General features: G+C 40.4%; 1 protein-coding gene across 3 annotated transcripts in view; it reads left to right on the forward strand.

The window, feature by feature from the left end:
* APBB2 (amyloid beta precursor protein binding family B member 2) overlaps window positions 1-13,090 on the forward strand; it is a 439,699-nt gene that overhangs the window by 314,651 nt on the left and 111,958 nt on the right. For all 3 annotated transcript variants that reach the window (XM_082256024.1, XM_082256023.1, XM_082256025.1), the window contains one exon: window positions 2,502-2,629. In XM_082256024.1, coding sequence (XP_082112150.1) covers window positions 2,502-2,629 — 128 coding nt within the window. The remainder of the gene's footprint in view (window positions 1-2,501; window positions 2,630-13,090) is intronic.

A 13,090-nucleotide genomic window follows, 5' to 3' on the forward strand; every position in this document is an offset into this window, starting at 1 on the left:
CAATGTCTAAAAGGGATATATATATATATATATATATATATATATACATAAGTGATACTGTATCTGAAAAAAAAGGAGGGGGAGAGAAAATCCTTTTTTTTTTTACATTAATCATGTCATGTTATTTTATCATTTATTTTTTATGTACTTGATTAATATTTCAACATTTGGATTATCATGTATTGTTCTATTATAATATTTATCAACTCTTTTCATATGTGTTTTCTACTCAGATATACTGTTGTTACCCGCTACGGATCTGTTAATAAACACATCATGTTAATTTATTGACTCTTTTTGTGCTTACCAGCACAGGTTCTTGTACCATTATTATTACCAATACACACTGGGCACACCTCATACAAAGTCCCAACCTTTTTGAACACTATGTGTTCCCATTAAAGCATATGCATATAGGGATGGAGACTCAATTGCACAAGTCTCATTTAAAGTCCCGTCATTCCCTCATCCCCCTCCCCTTTCCCTCCGCTTTTCCTCTTTTTATTACAGCATAAACCTTGCCAAAGCTCTAGCTCTTCATTGTGTTTTTTATCCCAGTTTGTGTATAGTTGTTTTTTTACTGTCTTTAGTTATTTACTTATGGGATTCAGCCACATGTAGATTTCCAAAATGTAACACATTAGCTTAATGGCATTCCCGGTATGAGGCAACCCAGACCTAAATAGGTAGATAAGTATGTTGCAAATACAATTTGGTTTTAATAGACAGATGAAACACATTCACACACAGTTTTATGGGTTGATAAGCATACTGTTTAAATAAGTTGTCACTAGTTGCTCGTACTACTAGGGGTCTTTTGCAGAACCTGGGATTCACATACTCTGGACAAGTGATTTTTTTTAACCATGCTCACTGCATTTAAATGATAATATATTAGGAGGTTTACTAACTGTTCTCTCTGAGAGTGTATGGGCAAATACCCCCAAAAATCTTGACTTAGTATTAGATACATTGCACACACTTCTGCGCTGCTCCCCTCATTTTTATCCTGGTAGTTTACTCACACTTTGTGCTTCCCACATTACCACATCACAGTTATATCAAATCAATAAGTACAATGCTACAATTTAAGATCTTACAAAACGTACCTATAATAATAGTACTGTGCAAATGACTACATTCTCAAATGTCCATCCACCTTTGTGTGCCTTGCTGATTTGATTTAGAATCACTACTATCCTAGACCCAATAGATTGAAAAGATGCTGGATTATAAGACTAATCAAAAATGTAGGTTAATACTTAAGTCAAAAATGTTATGATAATTTTCCATCAAGCAGTTATTATGTTGTCTTCTCTGTATGTTTATGTTTATGTGCAGTTATTGATTGCTATAAGTTTTGCTGCATGTATCTGGTCGAATTTCACTGCTTTTGTAGTGTTATCCTAGCCATCTAAAATCTTGCACATTTTTTTCTGAGTCAGTGCAACATTAGTTTTCGCTTGTTATTATACTTATTTTATTGGAAATTAAAGTGATCAGGTAACTGCTAGCATGCTGGAAATTCTCCACAGCTTACCACTCAGTCAGTGATTACTGCTATGTAACATACACTATATTACCAAAAGTATTGGGACGCCTGCCTTTACACGCACATGAACTTTAATGGAATCCCAGTCTTAGTCCATAGGGTTTATTATTGAGTTGGCCCACCCTTTGCAGCTCTAACAGCTTCACCTCTTCTGGAAAGGCTGTTCACAAGGTTTAGGAGTGTGTCTGAATGTTTGAGCATTCTTCCAGAAGCGCATTTGTGAGGTCATCCACTGATGTTTGATGAGAAGCCCTGGGTCGAGGTCTCCGCTCTAATTCATCCCAAAGGTGCTCGGGTTGAGGTCAGGACTCTGTGCAGGCCAGTCAAGTTCCTCCATCCCAAACTCCCTCATCCATGTCTTTATGGATCTTGCTTTGTGCACTGGTCCAAATAATATGGTGGAGGGATGGTTATGGTGCGGGGTTGGCCCCTTAGTTTCAGTGAAGGGAACTCTTAAGGTGTCAGCATACCAAGACATTTTGGACAATATCATGCTCCCAACTTTGTGGGAACAGTTTGGGGGATAGCCCCTTCCTGTTCCAACCTGACTGCGCACACCAGTGCACATCGTAAGGTCCATAGAGTCCTGAGCTTAACCTGATAGAACACATTTGGGATAAATTAGTGCAGAGACTGCAAGCCAGTCTTCCCCGTTCAACATCAGTGCCTGACCTTACAAATGCGCTTCTGGAAGAATGGTCAAACATTCCAATAGACACACTCCTAAACCTTATGGGCCAACACAGTATTGAACCCTACAGACTAAGACTGCGATTCAATTAAAGTTCATGTCTGTGAAGGCAGGCGTCCCAATACTTTTGACAGTATAGTGTATATATTACTCTATTATAATTAGGTAGAACATGGCTACTCTTTCTGCCAAGATATAATGTATATATATATAACAGCTGCCTCTTGCTCACTGTTTACATCTTTTGTCTAATTACAGGGAAAAGATATGTACCTTATTTTGGAGAATGACATGCTAAATCTAGTAGACCCTATGGACCGCACACTCCTACATTCACAACCAATTGTAAGCATCCGAGTATGGGGAGTGGGTCGAGATAATGGAAGGTGAGTGGACTTGCAATGAAGACATTTTCAATGCTTGGTTGATGAGTTGTACATGTATACATTAGAATTTAGACATCTATGCTAAGATTAGGACTAGGACATGCCCTATGCTTGAGGATGCCTGGACACAAGTCTCGCTCAGTGTATTCTGTTACTTTATGGACTGCCTTGTAACTGTGTTTGCGTTATGTTTCACTGTGTTTACTGTGCTATGCAGAGTGTTGGAAATAACAGAACTCTGATTTTTGAATCATTCAGTAAAGCATCATATAGAATATTCTCCTGCCTGGGCATTATGGTAATACCTGACCAAAGGGAACTTTCCCTGGAGGATGTGAGTCCCTACCTGTGGGTGCAGGGTCAGATAAGTGTGGTTGCCTTGCAGGGTTTATATAGGGGAAAGTGCTAGTGTGGGCCATGTGAAGAGCAGAACACATGGGCCATTAGAGCATCACCCACTGCTGGGCTCCAGAGGGTTAAAAATGCATGTGTTGCCCGGCTACAAAACACTATAATAAAGCTTACTTCATATGAGTGTCAGGGCTTTCCATTATCCAAGAAGCTACAAGAACCAGGGTTGTTCAAATCATAGGATAACATCATAAATACTTCTTGGGTACCTGGCAACCTTTAATAATTTCACCCACTAATATTAGCCCCCTTTACAACTTGTAGCCAGCAGCCATTGTGGCAACCTTAAAGGGAACTTGTGTTTTGCCCATGCACAGCAAAGCAATAGGTTTTTTTTTTTTTTTGCTTCTCTGATGCACCATTTAGCTGCTGAGGGCAAAGAGCCCTGTATAGGTTGTGTGGTAACCTCAGATATAGAACCCCTAATGGAGAGCATTATTACATAATGAGTATTCAGATATGCTTTATCAAACTGGAAAAGCCATTTAGCATTATATGTTTTACTGTAAAAACGCAAATTACTTTATGGAAATGAAGAATCTGAAACTTGTCTTTGAACAATAAAGCTTGTTGCCATTAACTGACAAATGCCGGTTGCGGTTATTTGTTCTATCTTCACCTGTATTCTTTATGATCTTTCAGGGAGTGTCCTGCAGTGAGACAGTTTTTTAATGCACAGTACCTACAAATCATTTACAAGTAAAGGAACTGCTGTGTCTATCATTAATTTTTTTAGGACTTACTGTGTTGGTCCCCAAAGGCCACTGCTTTTATGTACTCTCATGCTGTCATTGTGAATAAAGTTCCTTTGATAGTAGCTATGGCGCTGTCTGTGGAATACCTTACATCATCTCTGTCAGAAGCAATGCAAATCTTTGATTTACCACTTGCTGCCCCTGTTCTTTCATTATGCTTCTGAGTGCTTTCCTTTCATGTTGCATAAGAGCACCTGGCTTCATCATTTCCTTTAATGAGTTGCCCTAGTTTGATGAGGTTGAAATAATGCATTGGCTGAAATAGCCATGCTTTGTTTATTTAAAGGTTCAGTTAACTGAATGCTGACACGGTCACCCATTTATTTCTTGTGTTTTGCAAGGATTTTGGTGGTTAAGCCTCTGCACAAACTCTCCATGCCTGTTACATTTACTACAAGTACAAGTGAACTTCACTGTATTTTTACCTAGTTATAGATTGTAATAAGTGCAGCAGGTAAAGTGCTGCTCATTCTCATGATCTGGCATTGATTTCAGCGGGGGGAAGAGTTGAAAACTCAGAAGGGGTAGCTTTCTGCTGAAGACATTTCTATCTGTGGATAATAATTGAGTACAAACATGGATTTTAAATATGTTTAACCATATACAGTGCCGTTAAAGTCCATGTTTGTACTCAATTATTCTCCACAGATTGTAATAGAACGTGGCACTGGCATAAAATTCTTTGGCGCCCACTCGGGCCGTCCTGTGATGGTGCATAGACTGTATTCCTTCATGAAGACATTACTATGATAAGGGGTGGTTCAGCTCACATTGTTCATTTGAATAGAGACATAAATGGTGGACTTGACCTTTTATTGTAATTGTTGGAGAACTTTGGTTTGGTTTTATGAAATTTGGTTGACTGGTGTCAATATTTTAAATTCTTTTTTTATTCAGTGGGTAATATCAACATCAAACATAAAATGAGATGTACAATGCAGACACTATAGACATCAATGAGATATATTTTCCATAAAGTAAAAAACAGCAGTAATACAGATTTAAGAAAGTATGTAGTGGGAGAAGCACGGGTGGAACAACCCGTTAGTGCCACCAATTAAACAGTATAGTAAGATAAATGCACTGTGATGTTAGATGACATCATTTCCCTAAGCACCAACCTTTTACTCTGGGGGAAACAGGGGCTTTACTATTCAGAAAACCCAGCTGAGGGGATGTAAAAACCAGAGTAACCTGAAAGGGTCATGGAGGTATATGTGACACATAGAAAACCAGAGAATAAAGGGGGGGGGGGGTGAAGGGGAAGAACAGAAGGCATATGGAAGAGGAAATTGTGGACTGAAAGACGATACTTGAGGTGACTCTTGTCATTTTATATTGGTTAAGAGACAATTGCAGTTTAAAGCTAAAATTTAGTACACCCAAAGTGACCTACAGATACATCAGAAAACCCTAAATCCATCACTACACTTCGTGAATGGCATTTACACCCGCTCTGGCACCATTGTTATTCAGGAAAAACAGGTGTGTGGGTGAAGACTATGGGAAGGGGTCAGTGCAAGAATGGTTCATAGCAACCCTTGGCCATTCTAGTACTGACCCTGACAGAGCCCTAATCCCTATGTAGATGCCAAACAAGATTTTATGGATAAAGAGCCATAGTACAAAAGTTATGGTTATTGGAAGTGCAGGGTCCAATTGAGCTATTTTCATGTTGCATTGATTCTACTGCAACCCTGGATTTTAATATTAAACTGCACTTATTTCTTACCCTGAATGGGCACTTTTTGACTCTCTCCTCTTTCTTTTGGGTATGTTCTTTTCTCAACACAGTGTAGAAAATGGTATACCTATTTCTTTCAAGGCAATCTTTTCAAGGAAGAATCATTAAAATACCATGTAGTTAACTCATTAAAAATCATGATTTCACACTCCTGGACCTTGAAAACAACTTTGTAGAAAACAATGTAATTGTTGCAGTCTGCCAAGATGTGTGACACTGGATTAAAGCAACTCTAGCTTCTGCATTCTCTCAGATAAATGTTTGCAGGGAAGCTGTAGATTTCACATCTGTGGCATTCATACTTCATTGTGCGTGATGTATTTTCTGTGCACTGAGATGTTTGTCAGTGAAAGACTAAGAATAAAAATGATACAGGAATGTGACTGTACAGAACATATTGGGATGGAACAAATGGAATATGGCACAATGCTGACAATGGATTTTGCAAGATGAAGTATGTCATAGTAGACAATGTCAAAATGGCTATGTGCTTGTCAGCAGCTGATGAACAGAATTTTTCTTGTTCTCAATATCTAGCTAACTAGTTACGATGCAATTAAACTACATTAAAACTGGGCATGTGCTTTTCTGAAGCTGGAATTTTACAAATACAGCTATATTTATTAGGTTGTATAAGTATTTTTGAAAAACTTCAACAAAAGACTGCCTACATAAACAGAGGCGTAACTAGAACCTTCAGGGCCCCGGTGCAAGAAACAATGAAGGGCCCCCCAGACCCCTGGCTGGGGCCCTTCCCTTCAAGCCTGGGACTCTTTCCACTGATCCTGGGGCCCTTTACTCTTGTTGCGGGGCCCTTTATTATGGTCCCGCAACGGGACCCTTTTACAAGTTCTGCAGTGGACCTCCTTCCTGCCATCTTGGGGACTCCCCACGGTGGTGGAATGCCAGGGCCCGGTCGCAAGTTTGACCTTTGCAATCCTGGAAGTTCACCCACTGGTGTCAGGGATTTTTTTTTTTTGGTCATTTAATTGTATCATTTTTATAATTTTATTTTATTTTTTTTACAATGTCACTGACTATGACTCTGTCCATTCAGAAAAGGAAGGAGCTGGTAAATTACATATTTACCGACCCCTTCCTGGATCTCTATTGTGACACATCCCCTGCAGCAGCCGGCAGGAGAGGGAAGGGAGCACAGTGGGGGGGGGGCAAGGGGAGCACACAGGGGCCCAGAGACAGCAAAACACATGTTAACTAGATAGGAGGAGTGGCGGGGGCAGCATACAGAGGAACCAATCTCCTCCATTTTCCTCCTGCAGCAACAGGAGGAAAAGGGAGGACAATAATTTCTCTACATGCTGAACCCACCGCCTCTCCTAACCAGGTGTACAGGGGAGCCACACAGGCCCCCTGGAGCATGGGGCCCGGTTGCAATTGCAACCCCTGTAGTTACGCCCCTGTACATAAATATGAATGAGATGGGTAAAAGATGGTTTCAGCTCCTGTTCGCCACCTGTGGAGAACTCCTCAGATGCGTTTTGCTCTTTTTGGGGCTTAATTGTAAAGGCCACTTTTACCCATCTCATTCACATTTATGTAACAGGATGTCAGTGTCTGTGTGCAGACAGCCAACATTTTGTTGAAGTCCGCTACAGCCAGACAAGGTGATCCTGAATGTCTTGCACCAGTCTATTTACACGCTGATCAGGTTTGGGGGGCATTTAAGTAGTAGTATTTTAATTATTTTTGAAAAACATTACATACAATTTATTTCTTTATACAAATAGTTGAAGCCAGCTCAAGCTTCACACCTAGGCCTCATTCAAACTCGCTTTGTCAAACCTCCAGGATCTAATTAGATACTCTAATCACGCCCAAACACTATAAATAAAACTAAACACAGCTAAAAGCAGGAGAATGTGATCTAGGAGGCATAAACATTGTTTCTACTTCCCAGATGTCTTTTCCTGTGTTTCATAAAGTTAAATGCAGGAGTGCTAGTATGGTACAAATATCTAAGGCAGTATGCGACCAAGGATGATTGCCCAGAACACAAGCAGTCTGCTTTCCAGGCATTCGTCCCTGGACACCTACTGACCAAATAGAGAAACATTTGTTGTACACCACTCCAGGCTCGCCCAATACATGTCATTCTCTCCATTATGCTCTCTGGTGCCAGTGCAGTGAAAACAAAAGGTTGACAGCACTCTGATGAAGTTGGGAACCATAACAAACTTTATTCAGTATACTGTATAACATATAACATATATGAAGCAACATCACTAGAAGACAAGGAACAGCAGTTAACACAGTTCACACAATCTGTGCTTAATCATAACAAGAGTCCACCCCTTACAAATTTCCTAAATTCTGAAGAACCATCTGGTTGATTCAGAATTTAGGTGAACTGTGTGAAAGAAATTGCCTGAAATGTGTTACTTGCGTACTGACCTAACCATAAGTACCACTGAGTACATGGTTCATCATTATTCAGCCACAGCAGCTATCAGCCTCTCATAGAGTTTGATAGGCTGCTGGCAGTTGGGTGGGAAAGGCAACCTGTGCCATCCACCCTCAGATACACCAAATGTAGCAGGGTTAAATACCCAGTGTGCGTGTGGCCTAAGAAATCACATATATATATATATATATATGGAAAGTCCTCTCTTCACTGCAAAAAAGGTACAAATAATTTGGACGAACCAAGAAAATAAAATCTGTTTTCAGTTAAATTGGAACATGTCATAAACACTGGAAGGCCTTGGGAGATGCTGCCAATCTGAATCACTTGTGGGATTTTTTCCCTGGAAGTCAGCGGATCAGGACGCGGTGTCCGGACCTTGCTTCAATATATATGACGGGATGCTGACATGTTACGAGGTATACCAATTGTATAAGAATACTCCATATACCAGGGAAAGATGACACATTTAGGCTACCGGCACCAAGGCTCTGCCAAACAGAGGGAACCCTTAATTACAACATGCTGATTACCCCTGTAGGGGTACCTAGTTCTGGTGAGTGCGGGCAGAATTGAGAGGGGAGCACTTGTTTCCTCACCAGCACACTCAATTTGGATCACCCCCAGATTCACCCATCAACGTTTCTTTGGATTTTTTCACCAACCACTTATGGACTTTTTATAGCTAATTTACGAAGTTTTTTACAGTCACTTTGTTTCACCCACCTGGCTGCCCCACTGTGCAATTCTCTGCACAGGCTTTGGGCCAAGCCGCACCTAGCCACTTTATTGGTATTTATTATAACTGAGCTTATTCACATATTTTGTTCACTCGCTGTCAGTGAGACCGTTTTATTTATTTAGTTATTGATATTTATTAAACCCACCTTGGATAATTTTATTAATTTATTTCACGATATTCACGCACCACTGATCACTTATAGTTATAATTATATATGATTATTTTACTTATGCTGTTTGTTTTATTTGTGCATTTTATATTTGACCACTTTTTATCTATTTATATTTGATGATCAATACGTTATATACTTATTATCCTCTACATGTTAGCACTTATTAAACTTTTCACATTGTTTACAACCACACACTTAAATGTATTGATCACAATCAATGTGACATCAGCAGCATACATATACTTCTTTAGAGTGCCACTTTATATACAGCCATTTACCTCCCCCCCCCCCCCCCCCCATTTACACTTGTGGGATTTTTATATCTGTCACACTTGGTAGAGAAAGCTCTACACCTAATGATTTTTCCACTTTTAATTCTGACTCCGATCTATCCATGAGTGTGGTGGGCTGAAGATTCAGCACATATCCACATCTCCCACCACTCACAACAGCTGAATTACAGCCTAGTAGCTCCCTATATATTAATTACTTATTACTTTTCAGAGCAAATCTCCTCCCAAATTCATGGGTTTGCATCATCTTACCCACAGTAGGTTCTGCATGGAATCCTTTCTCTTAGGATGCATCTTTCAAAATAGGAAACAGTACAGCCAGATCGTGTGACCTGGTTTTAGAAAATAATGTTATGGTACTTTTTCAGCTTCTTTTTTTATTTTTGTTGGTTAAGACTTTACATGCAGGTACCAGGGTTTGAACGCTGAGCTATAGATTTATTTTAGTGCCACGACTTTTACTTTTATCAGCCAGTTGGTCTCTCCCCAAAGACTTGACTCTTCGAGGAAATAAAAAACAGCATCACATAGTTTTCTAACTTAGCAATCTGTAATTAAGTGAAACACAGATATGCATCTTAGCTTTTGTAAGCATGTAATTTTCAGGTGATATAATTAATTTACGCTGATAAGGGTAATGCGTATTAGAACCCTTTTAGTGGCAGTTTAGCTTGTCTCTGTGCATTTGGTCAGGATTTAGAAGATAAAAGCTTCCTTAGGAGCATCAGATAAAATGATTTTCTAAGGCATGCCATAATGAAAGATTGATGACACACAGGGAACTGCTGATGAAAGTTTAATTTTGTCACGTGTCTCCTGGCTTACCTACAGATGAGGCTTCTTTGGCTAGTCAGATATGATTCCAATAGATATTATATGATCTTTACATGACCTCCACAGCTAATTTCCTCTTTATAGGCTACATAAAAGCTGAAATTAAGCAGCTTGTGGTTTTGTAGCCTGTGCTTACATACCTCTTTGTTATGATGCTGTTACTGTCAGTGTCTTTCTTTTATTTACCATTTTTACTCCAAAGCAAACAATTTAGCAAATTACTCTATTGTCTCTAGTAGGACAAAGTCAAGTTTGCATAGAGATGTGTTGGTCAAAATGTAAAGCCATTCTCTGAAATCAAGCTTGGTTATATTACAAAATCTTGACTTTTGATGGGCTAGCGTGCCAAGAAATCAGACAAAGTAGATCAAAAAGTCGCTAGCATGTTTTTTTTGGTCAGAACTAAGTTTTCTAAGAGCTAGTCTGCCCAAAGATGGACAGATATCTCCCTAAAATGTCTGTCTGGCATGGGGATATCTACCTGTCCCCTAATAAGTCAAATAAGCCCTGAGATGTCCTACAGTACTCAACTGATGCTGTGCATGCCTGATAGTTTGTTCCTTTATTACTGCTTCCCACCAAAAAGTGAAAGCTCCTGCCCCAATCGCATAGAGATTTTGAAACAAGTTGGAAAATCTCAATTCTTGATAACAAGTACCTTCGACAGCCAAAGGCGATCACTCTCATCACCTAGAGAGGTCATAAGGGGCTCTAGCAAGGAACGCTTGAATTGAGATCCCTGCTTAAAAAATGTTGGACCGTTGGCACACAATTTATCTCAGGAATGCTGGAATTGCAAGAATGAAAACTGAAAACAAAATGTTTTCCATCAAAAAAGTAAGCGATACTGTATTTTGAGTGTTGCACGCATCTATGTCACTGAGTTAGGTAGACCCACTGTACTACTGTGGGCTGCAGCTGACTAAAAGGCAGGATCAATGGTAGAGAGGAGAAAGATCAGATTCAGTAGGCTGATGGTCAGATCAGGCGCAGAAAACCAATCCTAATGGCCCATACACATGATCAGAAAATCATACAAAAAATACTACAAGAGCCGAATACACCAGTTCATCCAATATTATCTGATGGGACAAGCATGGACATTTTTCTCATATGATTGCTCGATTTTCGTTTAATTGGTACAGCTGTCATTCAAAAATCAAATACAAATTCACTACAAGACATTAATTCTCTTCCAAATTTTTATTCTGTTGTACGAGAATTTTCGTCACTTTAGTAAACTCTTCATTTTTCATATGAGACGGGCATACTTCCAATAATCTCATTTTGTGTACCAGGCATAACAGATTCCAACTTCCAGACAGATTGAAAGAACCATGGCTGACAATACCAGAGATAACAGGCCAATAAATAGGATAAGCATGGACAAGCTGAATACAAGTGCAGTCCAAATAATTCTGGGAGTAATCTAGGGCATGAACAGACAGAAGTCAGACACTAAATCCAGAATATGAATAGACAGACTAACCTGTTGATCAAGCACAGGCTAAATGCCATGGAATCAGTGTAATTCCAAACCCTTTGTAGCCAACCCCTACCCCTAAACCCTCAAAAAGTTATAGTTGGGCTTTTCTGGCCTTTTCTAAATTATAAAATTACTGAGCAACACCCTTGTCAACTTTGAAAAAATGGTCAACGAGGATGAAAAAATTTCTTGCTTCAAACTACAATCAACATTTCCTTGTTCATTTTTAATCCAGCTAATATAACAGAACACACTTTCACAAACCTCAGCTGTCACCCCTCTACCACCTTCCTCATCCCCCAACCCTCTTTGCTTACTTGAATTTCTCTACTCCCTACTTGCCCCTAATACCCATATAACTCTTTTTGAGTCCACATCAAGTTCCAACACATACTGTGGAGCCTTTGGCTGTCCAAAACAAACTTACCCCTGCTGTTAATTACACAGACAGATTTCCTCTGCAGAAGATCACTAATAAAACCAGCAATCCCACATGTATGAAAAAACTGCCTATACTACTCAAATATATGTAGCACCCTCCTAGGTAGGTGCTAGGAAAAAGCATATTTATGGCCCTGTCTGCTTATCAGGGGGGCCGGATCTGTTAGCTAATCTGTCACATGCTTCCAGGTGTGGCCTGTTGAGTCTGGGGAGTCTCCCCACTGTATCCAATGAGGGACCTTTTTGGACAGTGGAGGAAAAATAGCCAATAGCGCACCAGGGTTTATGACTGTCCCAGTGGGCGGGGATTGCCGCAGTGCACCCTGGGATTGGAAAATAATCTGGAGGAAGCATGTGACAGAGTGACAGAGCATCAGTCCCAGGAGGAGGTGACGGCTGTCTCTCTTCCTGCTGAAGTGTGAAGGTGGTCCGGGCAGTCGGCCTAGGGGCCAGAGGTTGAGCTGGGCTGCAGAGGAGTGGACCTGCTGGGCAGAGATCTTCTGGAAAAACAGTGAGTACTTAAGATCTGCCCAGGGGTCTGCCTCGGAAAGGGGACCACTCCAGAGAGGTCAAGGGGGATCCAGGAGCCAGCTAACCAGGAGAGTACAGTAAAGGGGGTGCCAAGTAGTAAAGCCCTGAAGTTTGGGGATTCAAGGGGGTGCCAGGAAGGGCCCTGAAGTGTTCAGCGATACAGATTGCACTACAAGTCAGCTACCCTAGGAAGGATTACCTCAGGGGGCTCAAAGGACTTTTCCACAGTCAGAGGTGAAGTCATAGTAAGCGGCCTAGCGGTGACCAGCATCAGACAGCGCTAATCAGCGTCAGCAAGCGTTAACCAGCATTGTAGAGTCTCTGCCTATTTGTGCATACAGTAGTTCAGTTGTTGGAGTATCCCAATCATCCCTTCTCCTATCCAAGTTCTCAAATAAACCTGAAAACCCAAAGAAACTGGACTGGTTCTTGTCTGAGGTATTAACACTTGGGAAACATGCTTAAAGGTACTATTGTTGCTAGCGGTAACCCAGGGGGACCCACACTCCGCAGCTCCCTTGGGAGTAGTGCTACATATATAAAACAGATCAATAGCATGGATACTGTTATAACTATTATGTTGTGCTTATCTACTTTATATATCCTTATGTACGGAAGCTGTTCTCTACT

This window comes from Pelophylax lessonae, assembly GCF_965119305.1.
Source record: "Pelophylax lessonae genome assembly, chromosome: 1".
NCBI classification, from domain to species: Eukaryota; Metazoa; Chordata; class Amphibia; order Anura; family Ranidae; genus Pelophylax; species Pelophylax lessonae.